General features: G+C 53.7%; 1 protein-coding gene across 3 annotated transcripts in view; it reads right to left on the reverse strand.

Annotated features, from left to right (window-relative positions):
• The window catches only part of RAB11FIP5 (RAB11 family interacting protein 5), a 38,061-nt gene extending 15,556 nt beyond the window's left edge, over positions 1-22,505 (reverse strand). For 2 of the 3 annotated variants that reach the window (XM_030310843.1, XM_030310841.1), the window contains exons 1-3: positions 21,932-22,505; positions 949-1,385; positions 116-815 (exon numbers count right to left, since the gene is read on the reverse strand). In XM_030310843.1, coding sequence (XP_030166703.1) covers positions 116-815; positions 949-1,385; positions 21,932-22,362 — 1,568 coding nt within the window. In that variant the 5' untranslated portion in view covers positions 22,363-22,505. Of the gene's footprint in view, positions 1-115; positions 816-948; positions 1,386-4,004; positions 4,269-21,931 lie in introns of those variants that run through there. The other variant, XM_030310842.1, reaches the window with a different exon arrangement.
• Positions 22,506-23,118: the final 613 nt, after the last annotated feature.

The following is a 23,118-nucleotide window of genomic DNA, read 5'->3' on the forward strand; positions in this document are numbered from 1 at the left end:
CCCCAGCAGCCTGCCCAAGGGCCCCATCTGCTCCATTCTCCCTGCCCCAGGGTCCAGGCTGCAAATACCCCAGCATCCTTCCCAAGGAGCAAAGCTGGTTTTGCCAAGGACGTACCTGGGTTTCTGAGTCGGTTCCTTGGCTTCTCTGAAGCCAAACCAGCTACTCTTGGCTTTTTCCTCCCCGCTGGATGAGTGGTGGGGGGAGGCCCCCAGCGTGGGACCCCCCTTCTCCCCCAGAGAGCCACGGCGCCCCAACTCGCTCCGACTCAGCCCCTGGTGGTGGTGGTGGAAGAGGCCCATCCGGGGCTTCCGCTCCTCCTTCCGGGCTCCTTCCTTCTCGGCCACAGCCTCGGAGGAGGCCACCATGGGTGTGGCAACCTGTACTGGCTTTCCCTCTGGGAGCCGGGCCCCCTCTTCCTCTCCAGAGCGGTTGGCCCCAGTGGCCAACACTTTGGCCTGAGAGCTCAGCTCCTCCTGTCCGGGCAGCACCTCTGAGCTGCTGGTGCTGCGGCTACCTCTGCCCACGGGGTCATCTGCGGGCCGAGTCCCCTCCTCAGCAGGCCGGGAAGACATACTGTGCAGGGAGCTGGAGGGTGGGAAGGGCCCCGAGATGGAGCTGCGGTGCCGCAGGGGGGCCTGAGGCTCCTCGTTGTAAATGTGGCTCCCATTGACACAGAGCGAGGAGCGGGAGGCAGCTTCCAGGTGGCCCTGGAGGTCCAGAAGGGATCGGGGTGGAGCCGCTCGCATCTGGCTGGCCTCATCACTGTAGGTCCTTTTGTGGGTGAGCAACTTGGGGGACTGGGTAGCGTCCCTGCCTGTAAAGGAAGCACCCCATGGGGTTGGCAGCAGGAAGAGAAGCCCTGGTTCCTGGCAGGGGGCCTTCCCCCACCACCCTCCTTGTCCCTCTGTTCCCCACCCCCTGCCCTGGGGCGCTCAGCCCTCACTCACCCCCTTCGGTGGACAGCCAGCTGCTACGGCTGGGCGAGCGTGTAAGGAGCTCGGCGCCCGGGCCCTGGTAGGCCAGGCTCCCGCTGGCCGAGGACAGGGTGCTGTCCGAGCCCAGTGAGGTGTTAGACTGCGTCAGGGAGGACTTGCGTAGCTTGTTGCGCAGGAAGAAGCCTTTGGCTTTGCCCATCTTGCCCAGGCTGCCCAGCTCAGGGTCCTCCAGGGCGCTGCTTGGGAGGATGGCGGAGGCAGATTCCAGCTCATACTTCTTCTTGCCCTTCATCTTGTCCTTGATCTTGCTGAAAGGGGACCGCGGCTTGTCCTTCATGGACAGGTCAAACATGCTGGCGCTCAAGTTGTTGCGAGTGAACTGGATGGTGACCTGGATCTCTCCACGTTCCTTCTCCTTCTTGCCCGCCTTGGAGTGCAGCTTGTACCACCTGCGGGAAGGGGGTGGGAGGCAGCTGTGGTCACAGCACAAGGAGCCCGCCCCCCCCCACCAGGCTCCTGCCCTGACGCACAGGCCCAGCCTTCCCAGCCACAGGCAGAGCTGAGAAACTATCTACAGCTTTTCCATGATGAAGGAAACCACATCCTGTGTAGGGGAATCTCCTGGGTGTTACTGGGCAGGGCAGCGGTTACCACTCCATGCCACCCTCCCATCCCCCTTCCCTGAAGCTCAGAGATCCCCCCTCTTCCCCCTCCCTGCATACATCTGCAACTCTGAGGCCCAGAGGGGTGAGACTGGGTGTGGAGAGGTCTCTTAACCCTCCAGGCCCCTGGTATAGACAGACCTACTTACATTTTTCCCTGTTTACATCATCTCCCCTGGCTAGTCCCGGCCAAAGCTCTGCTCCAAGCCACTAGTGAGCCCAGGAAAAAACAGCTCATCCAGAGGCCCAGGGCCAGGAACACATGTACACAGGCACCCCTACCTCATTCACTTACTGACTCATCCGAGCCCCACCAGGAATACCTCTGCAAGACGGCGGGGGGGGGGGCACACTATGGCATAAAGTGGCCTCAAGGAGACCTCAATAGACCCAGGGAAGGGAAGGAACACACGCACCTGCTGAGCATTGTGTGTGTGCCACAATGGAATACAAGGGTTTTCATCTGACGCTCACTCACACCTTACAACACGCCTAGGGGGTGGGGGCCGCCACCCTGATTTTACACATCAGGAGGTCAAGGCTCAGCAGTAAAGTAACTCGTCCAAGAACAAGCAGCCAGGAAGGACAGAGGAGACCGAGAGCCAGGTTTTCACCTCTCCAAAGCCCATGTTCTGCCCACCACACACTTCCAGAGAGACCCCTCACACACATGAGGACTGCACAGGGGAGCGCTGTGCACGGAGCTCTTCCTCTGCTGCCCAAATCCTCCTCCAGACCACTCGCACTCCGAGGAGTCTGCCCGGAGGTCCACCCAGGTCCCTCTCCCATTCTGCTCAGCGGGCCACACCCCGTCCCATCTCCTACAGATGTGAGCAGAGAGATTCTGCAGAGAAACTGAACCAGAAAGGTTCTGGACGTAGGGAGGCCAAGATGGGTTCAGGTGCAGGGCTGAAGATAGGAGTGACTAAAAATCGGCCCCCTTTCTCACACCAACACCCAGAATGTCTAACCTCCCTAGCGTAGAAGAGCTAAACACAACCCTCAGAGGATGTGTTCCAGACAAGTTGGGGGAAATCTCCCAGAAAGTAGAACAAAGATGAGGCGATGACTGGAGGTCAGTCAAGGAGTTTCACCACCAAGTAACTGGAGAGTCAAGAAAGATGAGGGAGTCTTCTTCCATGTGTGAAGGGCTTGGGAGGCCTCTCTCCAATCCACAAGACAGGAAAAAGGCTGAACAAGCTGAAAATCAACAACTCACAGGGAATTTTTAGGGCAGTGAAACTATTCTGTGTGATACTGTAATGGTAAACACATGTCATTATGTATTTGTCAGTACCCGTAGAATCTAAAACACAGAGAGTGACCTCTAATGTAAACTACAGGCTCTAGTTAATAATATTATATTGGTACTGGTTCATCAGTTGTAACAAATGTACCACACTAATGTGAGATGTTACAACAGAGGAAATGGGGAACGGGATGGGGATCAGAGTTAGGGAGTGTATGTGAACTGCCTGTACCGTCCATTTGTTTTTCTGTAAATCAAAAACTGTTCTTTAAAAAAAAAAAAACTGTATACATTTAAAAAAGGAGAGGGGGGGAGAGGGAGGGAACAGAGAGCACAAAGTGCGAGAAATAACACAAGGAAGTTTTCCTGACCTGAAGGACATGAGCATCAGCACACAGGGGCCCATAAGCACGTAGCACGATGAATAAAGACCCAGCCAACAGGTCTCACTGTGAGGTTTCAGAATACCAGGTATAAAAAGGAGAGCCCAGGGGCTGGGTGGCTCAGTAGGTTGAGAGTCTGACTCTTGATTTCAGCTCAGGTCATGATCTCAGGGTCGTGGGATCAAGCCCTGCGTCAGGCTCTGTGCTGAGGGTGGAGCCTGCTGAAGATTCTCTGTCTCTCTCCCTCTGCCCCTCTCCCCTACTCGTGCACACACACACGTTTTCTCTCTCTAAAATAAATAAAATTAAAATTAAATTAAATTAAATTAAATTAAATCAAATTAAAATAAAGGAGACCCTGGGAACTTCCAAATAGGGAAGACAGGTTGATATGTTCAGGAATCAGAGTAACATTGGATCTTCACTAGCAACATTGGGTACATATGGAATCATGCCTTCAGAATTCTGAGGGAAAAGTTTTCCAGCCTAGGATTCTAGACCCAGCCAATCAGGCATGAAGGTACAATGAGACCTGGTAGAGATGGTCAGATTGGTCACTGAAGGGTTCAAAGTCCCGCAGTACATACATATACTACATCCACATATACTCCATACTACCCACTGTCCCACCCACCACCACCACCACCACCCCCAACACTGCACCCCACACACCCCTCCCACACCACACACATACACACACCACACACCCTACAACCCCCCCACATGCCTCAGTCAGTGCAATGGTGGTCACCCCCAACCCTGAGATCTGCCTACCCCACGGCACCAGCTCCCCGAGCTTCTCAGCTTCTCACAGACATAAACGGGTTGGGAGTGGGGCATCTTCTGTATGAAAAAACGTCTTCCCAGGCCACGTGCAGGTGCACCCCTTTGGGAGAGTCCATCATGACTGCACCCTTGTGTGCCCATTATGAGCTATGCGCCTGTCCTGTCCTAGGTGACCCACGCAATGGCCCAAGTGCAGTGAGCCAGGGCCACTGGTTTTCCCTCCTAAACCATCCACCAGGCAGGCTGCATCAGGGCAGACGGTGGCACAGGCAGGCAGGACAGAGGACCCTGCTCAAAGTGTGCATGCACGTCTCCATGCTCTCACAGTATGCAGGGGCAGGAGGAGGAGGGAGAAGTGTGGGGAGAAGAGAGAGAGCTGAGAGATCAAAGGCATGTGTGAGAGGATGTGTCTGGGGGCAAGAGGGGAGGGTTACTAGAAAAACAAACCAGCTTGCATTGACATCCTCACACCCCTACTTTCTCAAGCCAGTGCCCACCCTGAGCCTGACACTCCGACTCTTTAAAGGCCGGGCCCTAGTCACTTTCTCCAAACCTAGACCAGGCCCTATCTAGCACAGAAGATCCTGGGAGGTGGAGAAAAAGAACTGTGTGGACTCCACCCCAAACCCACTAGCTCTGAGTAACTGGAATCGGCAAGTACAGACATCCTTTGCTGGGGCATAAAGGTCAGGGGCCCTCAGTCCCAGCTGGTCACACTCCACACATCGCAGGATGAACAGTAGCTATCTGTGGGGGGTGAGGCTGCAGGGAACAATGACCGCCTCCATTGAGTATTTTTGTCCAGTTTGAATTTTTTATAAGGAATATATATATATATATATATATATATATATATATATATATTACTGTCACAATAGGAAAAAGAGACCAAAGAAAACGCTTGTTCCTATCTTATCTCCTCAGTTGCTTGAGCCACAGAACAGGCTGCTGGCCTCTCCCCTCCCACCCTTCAGATGAAGGGAGCTTGCATCATTAGACCACAGGGAGGCTTAGGTCCTCTGCCTAAAGGATCCTTGTTCCCTGCCCTTCCCTACCCCCACATAAGGTCACCTCTGCTTCTCCTGCTCTTCCCCAGGGAATTTGGGTCTGTGTCTGTCTGTCTGCTTGTCTGTCTCTGACCTGCTTTTCAGGAAGGCCAGGAGTGAAGAGGAAAGACTTTCCTTACCATTTTCTGAGACTCCCCCATCCAGAGCAGAGTGAGGCTGCCTCTGGACCCCAGCCACTGTCACCCATCTACCTCCCTACCAGTCCAGGGCAGGACTGAACTGGACCCTGCCAGGCACCTTGGGTGTCCTGGGACTCAACCAGAGCAGGCCTTCTCCAAAGAGTATGACCCACACCAGCTGGGATGGCAAGGCCACATAACCACCAGCTCCCAGACAAAGCCCACATCCCTCTCCTCGACCCCTTGCTTCTGCTTCCTCCTCCTGCCTATCCAGATGGCCCCTAGAAAATCCCAGACCTGCCAGACCCTGTGGCACACGGTCCACTGGAGGCTAGAAGGCCACAGACATTGCTGACACGGGCTGATGATCCCTCAGTGAAACGATGGAGACTCTCTTTACAGAGCCCCACACGCAGCAGATCCCACTGGGCATCTCATCCCCACAAAGCGGGGTTCCCACGGGGAATGTGCCTACAGGGTCCTGTGGCCCAGCTCCAGTCCCACCTCCTCTAGGAAGATCTCGCAGCTGCCACCATCCTGGGCCAGCCCAATTCTTCCTCTTTCTGACCAGGCACAGGCACTCTGAACCAAACTCACTCCACAACCAGATCTGTTTGCAGTCTGCTCCACAGCTACCTAGTCCTGTCATATTCTGGGTGCTCAAGGTCTCCCTAGCAGGACTGGGTTCCCTGCAGATACTTACTGAGTAACCCCCAGGGTACACAGCTACAAAGTAAATAAATAGCGCATGGCGGTAAATTCTGAGATGTTACAAGCTCTCAGTGATTCCCTGCCTCCACTCCCTCTCTTTTCCCTCTTGCTCCACCCACCCCTTGCTTGGAGCTCTCATCTGGATGCCCATGGCAGCAAAGCATGGTGGCTAAGAGCTGGGCTCTGCATCCTGAGTGCACACCCTGGCCCCCACCACTTACCAGGTTACTTCCCTAAACCTCCGTGTCCTCAGCCATCCAGTGGAAGCCACCCTCTTGGACCCCTGGTCAGTGCGGAGCCAATGCTTCCCATTTACTCTCAGACAGTGTGAGGGTCAAGGTGGGTGGGGCATCTGAAGTCTCCAAGGCCCAGGCAGCACACACGCAGGAGCCGAGGGTTTGACAGTGACGATCATTATCTGGGACTTGTCCCCAGGTATGTCTACCCATGATGGGCACCAACGAGAAGGAAGAGTAAGAGGAAACTCCTTGTCCCTGAAGAGAGATGCACAGCTACAATGCTGCGCTTCAGGAGTAACATACATCAGCGCTTCCCGAACTGCAAAGTGCAAAAGGATCACTGGGTCTGGTTAAAATGCAGATCTGAGGCCACGGACGTCTGAGAGGCTCCATTTCCACCCAGCTTCCGGGGATGCCCATGCTGCTGTGGACCACACGTGAGAGGGGGAGACGTGCGGCACGCTCATGTCCAAGGTTCTGTACCTCCTTTACTACCCACACAGTCCAGGAAGCGGGGTCCATTTTCTCCATTCTGTAGATGAGGAAACTAACCCACAGAGAAGGTCTGTCACTTGCCTGAGTCACACAGCGGGTAAGCAATGGATTGGAACCTGAACATGAGGATGCTGAACTCTCAGCCCACGCCCTTGACCTTTAAGATGTAACATTTCTCATAAAACTGAATGCAAACACTCAGGCCTCTGGACACCCTGTCCAGCAACAGAGGCTGGAAAATTCCTGGACATATACCACAGATGCTGGCACAATCCCAGGAGAATGTCAGGATTCCGACACCCTGGAATGGTCACTGAGGGAACCTTGGGGCTTTGTCCTGTCTGCAGGCCATTAAAACCCTATCTGAGGGCAGCCCAGCCTCCCCCAGTGGCCATCAGAGTCCAGAATTCCTGGGAGGACAGAACCATGGAGAAGCCTTCAAGGCCCCTTGCTCATCAGCCAGACCTCCCACAAGCTCCCTCAGGCTGACAAAAGTTCAGCAGGGCCAGCTTGGACTTAGGACTTGGCACTCAGCCTCTTGCTCTGCCTCCCCCCACACCCCAGGGACAGAGGACAAAGGTGGGATGGAAGGGGTAGGGGGCTAGTTGCCTCACCTGTTCCCAAGATTACGACCTTAGTTACTCCTGTCAGTGGGGCTTCCCGGCCCGCGGTACCCAGCTCTCCACCTATTTATCAGGGAATGTTGCTGGGCTAACAGCTGCCACACACCATAACTGGAAATGCCCAGCACCCGGTGAGCCAACCTAGGGCTGATGTCCAACTCACACATGCCCAGGTCAGGGCAGGTCCTGTCAGAGACCGGGGGCAGTAAGGGCTGTGACACACAGGCCCAGGCACACCTGACTCATTGTCAGTTCTTATCAGCCCCAAATGCAGCTTATGACCCAAATAATGGTGCCCCAGTTAGCCCTCACATATCATTTGTTCAGTCCCCAAACCCAGGACCATCTTTGTCTCTTCTCCCCCACCTCGCACCCCACATCTGAACTTTGAACTCTGCTGGTTCTATGTGCAAATTATATCCAGAATTCTACCCGTGTCACCACTGTCACCCTGCAGTCCAGTCCACCACGATCTCCCCGCTGGACAGGACAACTCCCTACCATCCCTGCTCCACCGGCAAATAGGCACAAAACACCCTGCTCCTCAGAATGGTAGAAAGGTCCCATCTTTGGGTCCTGGCTCCTCTGACGCTCTGCACCACTCATCCCACACTCACCTTCTTGATGTCCCTGAGCCCAAGGCCACTACACTTGATCCTCCCAGATCGTCAGGCCACGGTTCCCTCACTCACTCACATCAGGTGTCCGTTCATCGGCACCTCCTCAGTCTTCCCTAGTACCCCCAGGGCACATGCCTTATTCTGTTTCTTCAGTGTACTTAGTAGTACTGGACATCCCACGTGCGGGGGTGTGTGTGTGTGTGTGTGTGTGTGTGTGTCCTACACAGTACAATGATGAGACGTCTGTCCTCCCCTGCTCTATAGGCAGCAACTGTATTCCGTTCATCTCTGCATCCCCCGCGCTTAAAAACAGCAGACATCTAAATATTTGTTCAGTGAATGAACAAATTAATCTAGGATTTGACTTTGGAACTTATCTGTCCCCATTCACAATTGAATAATTGTGTAACGTTTCTCTCATTACAAACCCATGGGTCTTACCCATGAGACCAGGAGCTCCTGGAAAGCAAGGGAGTGCTCCCTGCCTCCCATCCCCAATAGGAGCCCTCCAAGTGCAGGAGCCACAGGTGCCAGGCTTAAAGGGGACAGTTCCAAAAAGGGGCCTTCTTTAATCCTAACAGCCTTACCCCCCATTTCTGAGTGAAGAATCTCATTCACTTCCTTGGGAGAGAAGGCACTGGGCTAGATCTGGGAAGTGCCCAACCCAGTGAATGGAGGTCGGTGAAGGTGAGGGAGGTTGGGTGTTGACCACATTCTAGCCCATCATTAGGACACTAATCTTATCACCATTGAAAGCTACACCTCTCCTTTATCACTTTTTGTGTGCTGGGCACCATACTATGCACTCAACACTCCCATGATACCTTACTAATCCTCTTAACAGCCCTGGGAGGTGGGTGTGGGGGGCAGACCTCGAGGGTGGGTACAAGCACGGCCTGTGGAGCCACGCTACCTGGTTTAAGCCCCAGCCCCACCACCCAGGACAGGTCACTTAATCTTTCTACACCTCAGTTTCCATACCTACTTATAATGTGGGGGTAACGGATATCCAACCCGCTCTCCTCACAAGACAACTAGGAACGTCAAGTGGGCTATCTGTGGAGCACTCAGAGAATGGGGCCTGGCACAGGAGAAATGCCAGACGAGCGTCAGCTCACATGTTTTTGCAGATGCAGACACGGAGGCACAGAGAAGTCCAATGAGTTAAGTCACACGGTTCTTTTTTTTTTTTTTAATTTTTTTTTTAACGTTTATTTATTTTTGAGACCGAGAGAGACAGAGCATGAACGGGGGAGGGGCAGAGAGAGAGGGAGACACAGAATCCAAAGCAGGCTCCAGGCTCTGAGAAATCAGCACAGAGCCCGACGCGGGGCTCGAACTCACGGACCGTGAGATCATGACCTGAGCCGAAGTCGGACGCTTAACCGACTGAGCCACCCAGGCTCCCCACACGGTTCTTTTCAGTAAGTAGGAGAGCCAGGACGTGAACTCAAGCTCCCTGACTCCAGAGACCCTGACCTTGATCACTGCACTAGACTGCCCCCGTCTGCAAGTACAACCAACACAGAGAGACCCATGTCCCCATGTCCCTGCCCAACCAAGGAATCCAAAGTCACCCTCTTATTTCTCTAGGGCAGGGTTATGTGTTAGATGGAAGACAAGTTACATCTTTCTTTCCCCTAACCTCTAACTGAAATTTAGTATTTCTGCCAATGATGAGTTTTTGCCAACAGTAATGGTATATAGTAGCAGTCAGTACCCATAAGTGTGTTACCAAGAGAAACCAGACATTTTCACATCCCATGACAGTTGTGGCAGATGTTACAAAATATGGTTGATATCCATCACTACTCTGAACTTTAACTTTTTTAAAGTTTATTTTTTGAGAGATCGAGAGACAGTGCAAGTGGGGGAGGGGCAGAGAGAGAGGGAGACACAGAATCCGAAGCAGGCTCCAGGCTCCGAGCTGTCAGCACAGAGCCTGATGCGAGGCTCGAACACATGGACTGCAAGATCACGACCTGAGCCAAAGTCGGACGCTTAACCGACTGAGCCACCCAAGTGCCTCCTGAACTTTAAAGCTATTAGACAACCACTGGACTGCATCACTTAATATAGTGATAACAGACATGTTACTTTAACAAATGTTTCCACATATTGATAAATGTACTTCAATATCATTGGTGTACTTTATATTCTATCCAGTTGAAGGGGTTGTTCTGAAAAGGGGTCTACGGGCTTCACCAGATACCAAAGGGGTCCGTGGGACCAAAAGGACTCAGAACATCTGCTCTAGAGTAGGGAGGGAGCAAAGGCAGCAAAAAAGCAGGTCTTTCCCTCCTGCCCCACTACACAACACCTAGGCTGAGATCTCAAAGCAGAGGACAGGCACTCCTCCCCATTTCCCACCCAGGGGTATGGGAGGGCCTGGCCAGGGGCCAGAAGCTGGCTCAAGGCCTTGAGTCTCTCCAGCGTCACGCTACAGTGCTCAGCCTAACCCTCAATACCCTGCACGCCAGTGAAGGTGACTCCAGAAAAACAAAAACAGCCAAATGCACCTGCTAGCTAGGGAGCAGGCAAGCTTGTTTTGATCATGCCCCAATACCACAATCTCTAACTTCCTGGAGAGTTGCTCCTCACCTGACCTTTCTTTGCTACAGCTATAACCCACCAGGTATGCAGTTTCTCTCTTGTGACTATGGATGCCACCTCAACAGAGACAGGCCTCACTTCAGACTACTGAACAGCTACCACCAGGCTGGGAATGAGGGGTCTTGCAAAGCTGACAGTGGCAGGAATCGAACCCCACCCTCTGAGGCAAATGAAGCGAAAAGGCCTGATGTACTGGCTGGAGAATCTTCCAGAAGGGAAAGTGAGGAGCCAGCACAAAGGAGAGAAAGATATACTGAGCCAGCTCTCCTTTCCTGACTTCACTCTCCCCACGTAGAAAGTTAGTATAAATGGGGGCTACAGGGCTCTGAGTGGAGAGGATTTGCAACCCAGAAAGTAAATGTTGGAGAAAACTGCAGGAGAAAACACAAAAATATCTATCCTTAACATTATCTGCCCCCATATTCCTACTCCAAGCCAGCCATCAGCCATTTCGAGCGATGTCGTACAGAGTAAATCATTTGCCCTGGAGAGAGTTGCAGCCCCAGACACGAGCCGCCTTGTCTCCACCATCCCCAGGTTCATGAGGCCCTGTCATCTCTGCTTTGGCAGGAACCCCCTGATGTGTAAATAACTAGGATCATGCACACTATCATGGGGCAGGGTGGATTTTTAATTTGAAAGCCATCACTACTTGAAAAATAATGGCAAAGAATTGCCATTCCTGCTATTCCTATGGAGAGTGACCCCAGAGTTGAGAGGGAAAGCTCTTCCTTATGCCAGATTCCTGAAAGGTGCAGAAGAAAAGGCAGAGCTGGGGACAGAGGTGGTGCTCATCCATGAATGCTAAACCCACTGGGTGACACGGTGATGGGGAACCATGGTGGCTGGGTCGGACTAACAGGACCCACTGCTCAAGCTGGGCCTCACTGACAGAGAGACCCTGACAGCGAGGCCAGGCACCTGCCTCAGCCACCCCACGTGGAAGGACTCCTTTCAGCAGGTGGGGCATGGGGACCAGGCCTTCCAGACCCAACAACTAGTGCTCAGGGGCTGGAGAACCGAGGTGAAGGGCAACATGAGGAGCTCCTCAGCCAGGGCCACAGTGTCAGCCTCAAGGACAAGTGACCCAGTTCTATCAGGCAAGGGTCTGAGATAGAGGGGGAGGGACAGTCACACTGGGAGGTCTAACCAGGCATAGGATGGGAGCCCTATCTGATCCTGACTCAGCAAACCACCTAGGAAGAAAAAGTTCTGATATCAGAGAAATTTGAATATGGACTCTGATACTGGATGATTATTAAGGAACTGTTGATTTTGTGTGTGATAAGGGCATTATGGTTATGTTAGGGAGCACGGATTCATTTACACTGTCCTTCTGGTCCCACTTGGGACTAACAGTGCATTTCCATTAAACCCCAGAGGCCAGGACACAGGCTTTTTTTCCTTATGCTATGACTGAGCCCTGCTCCTGGTCTCTGAGCCTTGTGCGGACCTGTGAGCTCAGCCCTGCCCACTCATGGCCAAACCTCAGCACAGGGCCTGGCATGTGGGATCCCGGCACTCAATGCCAACACCGTCCCTCTTAATTTTTTTTAATGTTTATTTATTTTTGAGGGAGAGAGTGGGGGAAGGGCAGAGAGAAAGAGGGAGACACAGAATCCAAAGCAGGCTCCAGGCTCTGCACTGTCAGCAAAGAGCCCGGTATGGGGCTTGAACTCATGAACTGCAAGATCATGGCCTGAGCTGAAGCTGGACACTTAACCGACTGAGCCACCCAGGTGCCCCCAACACCATCCCTCTTGGAGGCACAGGGCTCTCACCCAGACATAGGAGGCCTCAGCTAGACCTCCCAACATTTCCCAAGTATGTGCCAGGAACAAGAAGGGAGAGTCCTCAAGTAGCTCACATCTTGGTGGGGAAATAAGATAGCCACATAAATCAGGAACGTGGTCAACACCACGAAAGTGCACAAGCTGCATAGGAAAGTTAAAGGGGAGTACTACAATGATTTCGGGAGGGTGGTGACAGGTAAAGACAGGCAGAAAGGGGCTTTGGGGCACGTAGGAGACTGCCTCCAACACTGCACTTAAGGGCTGTGACTTTATTCTGGGCCCTGAAGAGCACTATGGGGTACAAAACAAGGACCCAGCCTGATGGATGCTGTGCTGTAGGAAGAGCGTGGGACAGCAGGGACAAGGACAGCACAGATACAAGGCAGGGGCGACAGGCAGGAAGCTGACACAACCCAAGGCAGGTCCCATGGCTGGGCTGACCCAAGCAACTCCGTACACCTCAGCGGTTACTTCTCATCGTAAATTAATAAACTGCCATTCTGGTTTATAAAAAGGCAGCAGCAGCTATGCTAACAGTCCAGAGCAGAAGTAAAAAAAAATAATAATAATTTCCTAAACTAGGACAGGAGCAATGGGAGGGGCTAGGAGTGCCCTCCCTCTAGGGCCTCCTTTCCTCCCCTAGCAGTAGGGTGACTCCACCCTGCACTCTCAGTACTTAATGACAGCAGGGACTGCTACTTACCTTTTACCCCCAAACCCAGGGATGGGGCCTGATATTTGGAACACTTTCCAATACTTGCTGGATAAATGAGATGGAATTGGCAAGGACTCAGCTAGTCCCAAAAATAAGTTGAAAAAAAATTATTTTAAGGTCATAGCAGGAAGACAGGAAGGAGATCCAGGTTCTAGTTCTGGATCTACTAAGTGGCTTTAAACCAATCATTTCACCTCTGTAAAAGGGAGCAATAAGAAAAGCCTCCCGTTAGGGGCGGGAGGGGTGCCAACTAAGACTGTCATTACTCAGGGAGCTGGAGGGAAGCTGGAAAACCTCCTCCCCACAGTCTCCTGCATGGGATGCCCTTCCTCCTCTCCAAAACCCCACACAAGCATTCTTCCTCACATACTATCAGATACAATGACGTGTGCAGGGCCCTCAGGCCCATCTTCTGGCTCCCCATGCCCACAATCAAACCCACCCTTTGATTTGGTATCTACAGCAAGACTGTAAGCCAGACGCAGTCCTGGGGCAGGATATTGCCTCTTATCGGCCACGGGATGATTCTTATCACCCACTCTAGAACCAATAGTCCTCAGAGCCCAGAAGCGTCACTTCAAGAGCCGCCCCAGCCTCCGTGGACATGGCTTGCTCAACTCACCTCAGAGCCCAGCCAGGTCCAGCTTCCCTCCTAGGCACAAACATCTCAGCTAGTGCCCCCTACTGCTGCAGGCTCCAGAGGCCTGTCACTGTCAGCTTGCCTCAGACTGGCCAGCGACTATGCTCACTTGGCAGAGGAAAAGCCATAAAAATGCCCAGAGACGAGTCTAACCACCCCCACAGCAGCAGGAAGTGTGTACAGCCAAAAGCACGAGGTAGGGGAAAAAGCACTGGGCTTGCAAGTCAGAGATCTGGCTGCCACTAACAAGTCATGTGACCTTGGACAAGTCATTTCACCTCCTGAGACAGCAGTCTCCACATCTGTAAAAATGGGGGTCACCTTGTCTGCCCACAGGGAAGAATGAAATGAGATGATGCCAGGAAAGCACTCTGAAAAGTAGGCCAAACCACACATAAAGATTTGGGTTCACTGTCTATCAAGGGCCTTTTATAAGCCGTCATCAGCCCCTAGGAGCAAGGTGGCCCAGGACCCCACAGTGATGACTCTGTCCAGGAGGAAGGAGAGAACCAGCAAGATGACCTCTCTCAGACGGTCTTGGTCAAATGGGGGTTGGGGACTAGGAAGAAATTCTACTTAACCACACCCCCTCTCCAGTTTGATCCTAACCCCATATTCACCCAACATAGGAGTGTTGGCTCATAGGGGACAAAGCTAAGCAGTGTCTGTCCCCTCTGCCAGGGTCCCAGTTCAGACACACCATAGGTGGAGATGACAAATAAACATCCTGTGTGGGATGGTCAGTCTGAGCATAGGTAAAACCTGTGTGTGGAGAACGCTGTATTTGTGCAGACAAACATTAAATGCATAGAATAACTTTGAAAAGTTACCCAAGAACTGGCAATACTCATGCCTCTGAAGACAGGAGCTGGATGATTTAAGGTCAGGGCAAAGGAGATTTTTTCATGGCACACCTTCTGTACCTTCAGAATTTGAACCAAGTAAACTACTCAAAGAAATGATAATAATGGGGCACCTGGGTGCCTTAGTCAGTTAAGCATCGACAATTGATTTCGGTTCAGGTCATGATTTGTGAGACGAGCCCCACAGCAGGCACAGCGTGGAGCCCGCTTGGGATTCTCTCTCACCTTCTCTCTCTGCCCCCCACCCACATGAGCACGTGTGGTCTTTCTCTCTCAAAATAAATAAACTTTAAAAAAAAAAACACAAAATAAAACAAAATGTTAAATACTAACACTATATTAAAATAATAATAAATAAATAAATATAAAGTCAAGCTGTTTTGCTAAGAGAGGCACGGAGGAAACTAAGATTGGCTCCCCTCTCCTGGCCCAGCCCCAGAACACTCACTTTCCCTTCAGGAAGGGAAGTCTCCCTCCCAAAAACTCACCCAGCCTCCATCACAGCCTCAGCTATCATTAAAGGACCTGCCTCCCCCAGAAAGCCACCCTGATCTCTCCAACCCTGCTGAATTCACCCTTCTCCTGACCCCTTCCTTCTCTCACATGTGTGTATGCTGCTTTGTAGGTTAATTATCCTTCCTGGGTAAGTCTTGTTTCAAACACATTTTTGCCCTTCTAGGGAAAGGGCTATACATTTCTTTCTCTTGTTTTCTCCAAAGCCCTGACCTAGGCACAGCGGTTGCCTACTAATTGCTTCCTAAATATTGAACAAAAGAAAAAAAAAAAAAAAAGCAAACGACTGCATCACTGTGAGGCACTGGATGGCTCAGAGTGTTCTGTCACAGCAAAACAAGCACGTGATTCTTGAGAAAGGTCAGGAAGTCTTATATCTGGTGATGCTCCCAAGCTCTGCTCTACTGCACAAGCCAATGGGAGCAAATCTCTCCAGGGCTGGGGTGTCCAGGGCCAAGGCAGAGCTTCCCAGGCTCCCCCAAGCTCCTGAGAGACACTCTGGTGACACTGATATCCTCCCTCCCAAAGTCCCACACAACACCTCCAGCCCCTGAGACAGACATAACTGGATTTGGAGCTGCAGATCACACACGCCCCAATCAGCCAAGGCCTCACACAAGAGAAGCAGGCCATGCTTACAGAGCCCCAGAGATTGGCCCTGCGGAGGAGAGAGAAACCTTCAGGAGGGCAGCAGCAGAACCCCCGTCCTATGCAGAACCAAATCATGAAAGAAATGGGGGAAAACTGAGGGGGACAGTATAGAGTGGTGATGAAGAGCACAGAATCTGAAGCTAGGGTGCCTGGGTGCAAATCCTGACCCTGCCATGTATGTGTGCCTTTAGAAAAGTCATTTCAGGGTGCCTGGGTGGCTTAGTTGGCTAAGCGTCCAACTTTGGCTCAGGTCATGATCTCACGGTTCATCAGTTCAAGCCCTGCATTGGGCTGTCAGCACAAGAGTCTTCAAATCCTCTATCTCCCTCTCTCTCTCTCTCTGCCCCTCCCCCGCTCATGCAAGCTCATGAGCTCTCTCAAAAATAAACACTAAAGAGGTGCCTGGGTGGCTCAGTCGGTTAAGCGTCCAACTCCAGCTCAGGTCATGATCTCGCGGTCCGTGAGTTCAAGCCCCGCGTCAGGCTCGGGGCTGATGGCTCCGAGCCTGGAGCCTGTTTCCGATTCTGTGTCTCCCTCTCTATCTGCTCCTCCCCCGTTCATGCTCTGTCTCTCTCTGTCTCAAAAATAAATAAAAAACGTTAAAAATTTTTTTTAAAGAAAATAAAAAATAAAAATAAACATTAAAAAAAAATTTTAAGCGAAAAAAAAAGAAGTTACTTCACCTCTCTGTGCCTCAGTTTCTCCATTTGTTAAACAGAGTAACAATACCTATACCTCAAGGGGCTCCTGTGACCTACAGTAAGTCAAGCCCATAGGACAGTGGCAGCACAAAGAAATGGCTTAGTAAATGATATGCCTCCCTAACAAGGCAATAACAGCCCCCTGAAACAGACTGCTACATGCTGCCAAGGTGGACCTCACAGGTCTTCAGTGTTCGTCTCTTCCTCAAGGAGGTGTCCCTGACCACAGCCAAGCCCAGCAGCTCTGTATGCTCTGAACATCTCCAGTTCTCCCTGGCAAGGCCTGAAAACACAGCACTTGCCTATGGCCCTTTCTCCAAAAATATGCGGTTCATCCTCCTAACAAAGCCATTACCTTCCTGGCATTCAGGCTGGGATATCCATGCCCTCCCCTCCTCTGAGCCCCTCCACCCCACCCAGTGTCCAGACACTCCAGAAAAGCCTGTGGATGAGACTGCTCCTCCAGGCCCATAGATAAGCCCCAAGGCCCCCTACCCTATCCTAGCAGCAATGTCCTTCTCAAACTAAAACCCCCTGGGATGCACACAGGGCCCCAAATGCCTTCTCTTCGTTGGCCCGAAATCCTACGGGCTGCCAGGGCCTAACAGAGACCAGCAGAGCCCCACCCTCCACTGGCGGCTGAGTAGCTGAGTCGGTATCTCTCCCCTCCCCAGCCTCAGCCCCCTCATCGAAGCACTCTTCGAGCTCTGACATTGCAACTCCATGATCAAGGGCTGTGCTTCCCCTCCCCGCCACACCCCAACCCCTGGGTCAGCTGAAGGTTGAGGTGGCCCGTGACAAAGCCCTTCCCTTGCGCAGCTCCTAGAAGTGCTGCCTCCTGGGAATGGAACCTGCGGAGTCCCTGCTGGCTTGCCCTTCACTAAGGAGAGGCCTGGGCCCAGCCCCACACCCAGGCCTCAGCCCGACCAACCGACCAACACTGGGCTGTCCAAGTGCAGCTCTTCTCACTGGCTGCCATCCTTCCTGAGGGAAGAAATAACCTAAGGGGTCCTCGGGCAGCTCACCAAAAGCAAAGTCGTTAGACCCTTCACTGGCAGCACAGCCAGCTATATAAAGGACCCACATTGTAGACTGATTTGTATCACTTGGCTGTGAAAAGGGCCAACGCTTCTTCATGACTACACAATTTTGCAGAGGACTGGCCCTGTACAAGGAAAAACATAGCAAACTGACTTGCAGAGAGTCCAGAGAGCTCCTGTCATTGTGTTCATGATCTGTCCCGGCACAGGATAGGAAGGGCAGGGAAAATGTGGACAAGGCCAGGCTAGTCATCTAGCTTCGGCAAGAGCGTCGTGGCACCAGGGGACCAACAATAACAAGTGCAGCCGGCGGCCCCCATCAGTGGAAAGGGAGAGCCCTCCGGTTGCCTGGAGTGGAGGAGCTGCTGAGTTATGCCTGTCCCCGGCTGGCTTCAGAGAGGAGAACAGGGCAGAGGTGGGGTTCCCACCCAGGGCCAGATGCAGAGGGAAGGGGAAGCTGCTGTGCCAGCCAGGAACCGCCCAGTTGGACGGAGGAGTCACTTCCTACCCCTCCCCTCTGCCCCAGCACCGCTGCTCAAGCAACCCCAAATAAAAACTACCCGTAACTCAGGGAGTGGGAGTCAGACCCTACCCCTCCACCCCCCACAGCCAAAGCAGACTTCCCCAGCAGCTCCACAGGTCTGGGGTTGGAGCAGGAGCCAAAACCAAGGACCCTCATGGCCTCAGCTACTTCCTGAGGAGCAGTCACATCTGTAAACTGGTGGAGAGAAGGCTGCGGGGTCACAGGCACAGGAATGCACAGGCTGTCTGGAGGCTAAGAGATGAATGGGAGCCCTCAAACACCAGCCCAACCTAGGCCAGCAGGCTGCATTTTCCCTCAGGTGCATCTCGCAGTGCCCCCAACCCCACCACTCTCAAGGGGATCTCAGGTCTCCATGCCCAGCCAGGCAGAATACTGTAGTCTCAAACCTAAGCGGTCCTGGGCCACGGGCCTCCACAAGGCCCTCCATAAAATCAGTGGCATGGGTCTGACCAGATGCAACAGAACCTATCAGGGTGCCACAGTTAGCAGCCTGTCCATGGTCCCAACAGTTCTATTCTTTGGGATAAAAAAAAACAAACTGGCCCCGACCCAAATTAAACCCAGACTCAGCCTTCCCAAGGGGCCAGGCTCTAACCATCAATCTAATAGGCCCAGGATGGGTGGGGAGGGGTTCTTTACAGCAGGGACTCTTTTACTCCATACACAGCACCCACTGGAGAGTAGTACCAGGAAGGGTACAGAGATAAAAACCAGAGAGGAAATAGTGGAGAAACATCTCAGGATTTTCAGACTTGTGATGATGCATATATGGCTTTACTGGGGGGAGACAGCTATAATCAGTTTCCTCCTGTATTACGTTAAATTATGTTTTGAGGACTTCCTCTTCAATTATTTGGAAGCCTCCAGTGAAATCCCTCACCTCAAAGAGCACCCCTTGACAAAGGAGCTTCAGGAGCCGTGAAGGCACCTCGCACCAGTCACCATCATCACCATCATCCCACAAGGCAGGGTCCTCAGCATAACCACAACACCCATACTTTGAAGCCTTGCTCTAGGTCTGCAACTACACCAAAGCTTTTACAGACACTGTCTTATTTAACGCTGCGATTCCATAATTATTTTTCTGACCTTTGCAGAAATGAGGAGACGGGTTAAGAAACTCACCTGCTAGGAAGTCACAGAGCTAGGAGTGAAACCCCAGGCTCCAGGTTCTTAAACACTGGGCTGTCCAGCCTCCCCGACAGGGCAGGGGCAGCTCCAGCCCAGGCTGCTGGGGAGCGCTACAAGCTGATCCGAGCCGGGCTACAGCACCGCAAGAGGCCTCCCAAGCCCAGCCCTAGTTCTCAAACCTGGAGCAGCAAAGAGAATGAAGGACTGCAAGGGGTCAGCCTATTTCATCAGGCACTCTCATACTCCTGGATGCACTCTGCCACCCACGGTCCTAGGGTTTTCCCAGGCTCAGGCTCTTCTAAGTTCTGTATTGTTTCCCCCCATCACATGAGAAAGTTTTTTACAGGGCAGGGACATCACCCAGACACTGTTACCAACAACCTCCCTCCACTATCATTGCTCTTCTCTGACCAGCAACCACATCTAGATGCTTTACCTGCACTCTCATTTCATGCCTCACATCAATCTTGTAATAGCCCCATTGGACGGATGAGAAAACTGAGGCACCAAGAGTTTATTTGACTTGCCACAAGGTGGCAAGTTTGAGACTAGAATCTGTTTCTTGCAACTCCACAGCCTCATCATCATAACCATGAGGCTGCCCTTCCCCAGTCAGGTTCTGTCTTGGTGACATAGGGCTGCTATCTACCTTCCACGAGACCACCACAACTGACTGGCTCCTGGAGTTAGAGTGGATGGTGTTCTCCACCATTATTCAAAGCTGAGGAGGCTACACCCTGGTCCTCTCCATCTTGCCCTCTCTCCACTGGGAAATGTGCAGACTCACTGTCTTAACAGCTCACGCCAGGGTGCTCCCAGGATATGCAACCAGGAGTGGCCATTAAAGTCAGAAGTGGGAGGTGGGGACCAGAGTTGGGAGCAGCAGCTCTCACCCTCTGTCAGTAGGCATGCTGTTAGATCCAGCTTACTGGAAGATCAGGCAGATTTCACAGACTTTTCCTCGTCCCACCAGGAGGGCCCCTCTCCTTTCTGCCCCCTCCAGGTTCTATAAATAACCCAGGTCAATGCAACAGAGGAAAAGCAGCTGGTAGGTGCAGAAAGATCCTGGTGAGAAAGAGGACTTCTATAAAATAAATTAAGGCTCCCTTCAGATCAAGGGGTGGCAAGTCAAATTCACCAAGAGGGACTGTCCTTGGCTGCAAACAGGCAGGCCCACCTGGGCCTACAAGCGCAGACAGCTCAGGAAGAACCAAAGACCAAGAAGAAATCAAGAGCAGAAATTGAAAAAGATCAAAGCTCCCCCCACCCCAAGTCACGGACTTCACAGAGGCCTCTCCCCACAAGCCTAGAGACTTTCTGTCTCCCCCTGTACAGGGGTATCATGTACTAGTCTGGTCAGATTAGCTGAGTGGTGGAGGCTGAAGGAGCAGGAAAGAAAGGGGTGGAATGAATTTGGGGACAGAAGCCTCTTCAGGAAAAAAAAGGGCTAAGAGATCCAGAGGAGAGCTTTCTGCCCCACCCCCACAGCCTCCCTCAGCCAGAAAGGAAGGAGAGGACAGAAAAGCGGAGGAAAAAAACAAAACAAGGGCCAAACTATACCACATGATTCCACACCCAGCAACCAAACAGCAGCAACTCAGAGAAAAGGAGAGGAGAAGGCCAGGGGAGGGGGGAGGTGGAGTCAGGTCACAGCCCTGCCCTGAACCTGCCCTATGCTACCCAGCTTCTCATTCCAGGCCACAGAGCCATGAAGGCCCTTTCCTCCACACGTTTTGAAAAACATTCAAGGTCAGATCCTTTCTAACCAAATCCTGCTCTCATATGGGTCTGCACCTGCTCCAACAAGGTTTCCTAGATTTACTCAGTTAGATGCCATTCCAGGTGGGCAAACCTTTTCAGCACCTGTCCCCACCTAGGGCACACCCCTGCCCCCATCCCTTTACCCTCCTCATCCAGGGTCCCTGGGGTCCAGGGGAGGTGTCACCCCAGTTAACCCCTTGAATGATCCACAGCAGGTGCTCAGCCCTAGGGACTGGCTTTCAGATCCTGCCCAAGTCCAAACAGGAAATGGGGCTCCAAGTCTGAAGCCTTGATCTTAACACAGGGAAGGTTAAACACTGCCAAAATAAATGATTAAAAAACACACAGGCCCTTCTAGGTGGAAGTGGCTGGGAGATGATCTCCTGCTGTGCACTAACTGGGACGCTGCCTTCACCTCAAGCAGGACAGGCAGGACACTTGAAGGCTGCCTGAAGGGTTTCCTTCCTTTAATTAAGAGGTTCTCCTGTTTTCAGAACAGGGACACAGAGGGGCAGGGTTCCAGAGGCCATCCAAATACCAGGCAAGAAGCAGATGCCCTCTGCATTTTCCAGATTTGGTGGGGCATCTCGGGTCAATCTAGCCGTCAAGTAGAACACTGCACCTTTCCTTCCCCCACAGGGCGAGGCCGTGGGCCTCTCCACTACCCTGCGGGCCTGGCTTGGGGCAAGCGCCTGCAGTGCCCCTCCCCTTCCAGGAAAGGGAGACAGGCCCAGAGGCCCTAAGAATGGCCCCAAGATTTTCCTTCTTGAGGTTCCCGTGGTGCAAGGGCCTCTGGATCCCACTCCGAACTTTACCGGGCAATCTACTCCTAAGGCTAGGCCACCAATCATACCTCCCCCCTAGGCTACCCAAGGACACACCAGCAGCCAAGCATTGAACGTCGCAAGGAAGGGGATCGATCGGAAGGGGACCCAAAATGCAAAGAAGCGGTTTATGCCCTTGAGCGCGCGGCAAAGGGCGCAAAGCCCTGGCCGAGGTTCGGGGTCCCGCTCCCCCGCCAGCCCCGCCCAGCGAGGCCTTTAACCGTTTCCGTGCTCTCGGCGCCCCTCACTCACTGCGTGTGCTGGGCGCGGCCTGCGCCGAAGACCTCGTCCAGCGCCACCGTGGCCTGGCCCAGGAACTTGTCGACGCCGATGAGGGAGCGGTGCATGGTGGTGAGCACCAGCTCACAGGCGGCAGCGGAGCCCGCGGCCCAGGGCGCTGGGCCCGCGTCGGCCTCCTGCGCCCGCAGCAGGCCGTCCAGGGCACCAGGCGGCAGCTCGAAGGAGCACTCCTCGCGCCACTCCGGGCAGCCCGGCGTCTTCTCCACCACCGACGTGCTGTACTTCTCGCGGCCCACCTGGATCACCGTGTACGCGTCGCTAGTACTGCCCGCTCCCGAGCTCTTGCCCCGCAGCCCGCGGGCCCGCAGCACAGTCACCTGGACGTGCGTGGGTAGCCAGCGGGAGGGCCCAGCCGCCGGCTCGGCGTCCCGCACCAGGGCCATGGCGGGGCAGGCGACAGCGGACGAGGGCCGGTAAAAGCGGGAGCAGACACGGAGACCGTGAGAGGAACCAGGCAGCGGGCGGAGGGCGGTCAGGAGCCGGCTCCGAGCGCCGCCGCCGCCACCACCGGGCCGCCGCAGCTGCGGGCTGGGCTGGGCCGAGCCGGCAGCCGCCTCCCCGCCTCCCCGGCCGCCGGCCGCGCCACGACGTCAGCGCCCCGCCTCTCGCCCTGCCCCGCCCCGCGACCCAGACCCGCGCGGCGGTGCGGCAGTGCAGCGGGGGCACTGGCTGTCGCGCCCCGGCGCTGGCCTCCGCAGACCCGACCGGAGCTGGAGGGGCCGACGGGGACCAAGGGGTGGGGCGTGCGGCCACTGCAGAGGGGTGGGCGGGGCTCCGGCATTGGCCCCGCCCCGGCCTGGGGGCACCCGCGGAACCCCTCCTCGCTTGCGGGAGCGCGGCACCCTCTGCCCGGTATGAAAAGCCCGCTCCGCGTCTCCCGGCCAATCCCAAATCTTTCTTCAAGATGTCCCTGCTCCGAAAGCCCTGCCCTGCAACTGCCCCGGCCCGCCCCTCCTGGAATGGCCATCCTCTTGGCGCGGGCAAGTGGGGGTGGGGCGGGACCCCGCTGCCCCCTCCGTCTCGAGCCGCGCTCCAACCCTCCTCCAGCCGGTCCCTGCCAGGGAAGATGCTGCGTGAAACCAGAAGTGAGTCCCGCTCTGGCACGTGACTGGCCCGCGACAGCGAGCTGGAAGCCGGTG

Source organism: Lynx canadensis, chromosome A3, assembly GCF_007474595.2.
Source record: "Lynx canadensis isolate LIC74 chromosome A3, mLynCan4.pri.v2, whole genome shotgun sequence".
NCBI lineage: Eukaryota > Metazoa > Chordata > Mammalia > Carnivora > Felidae > Lynx > Lynx canadensis.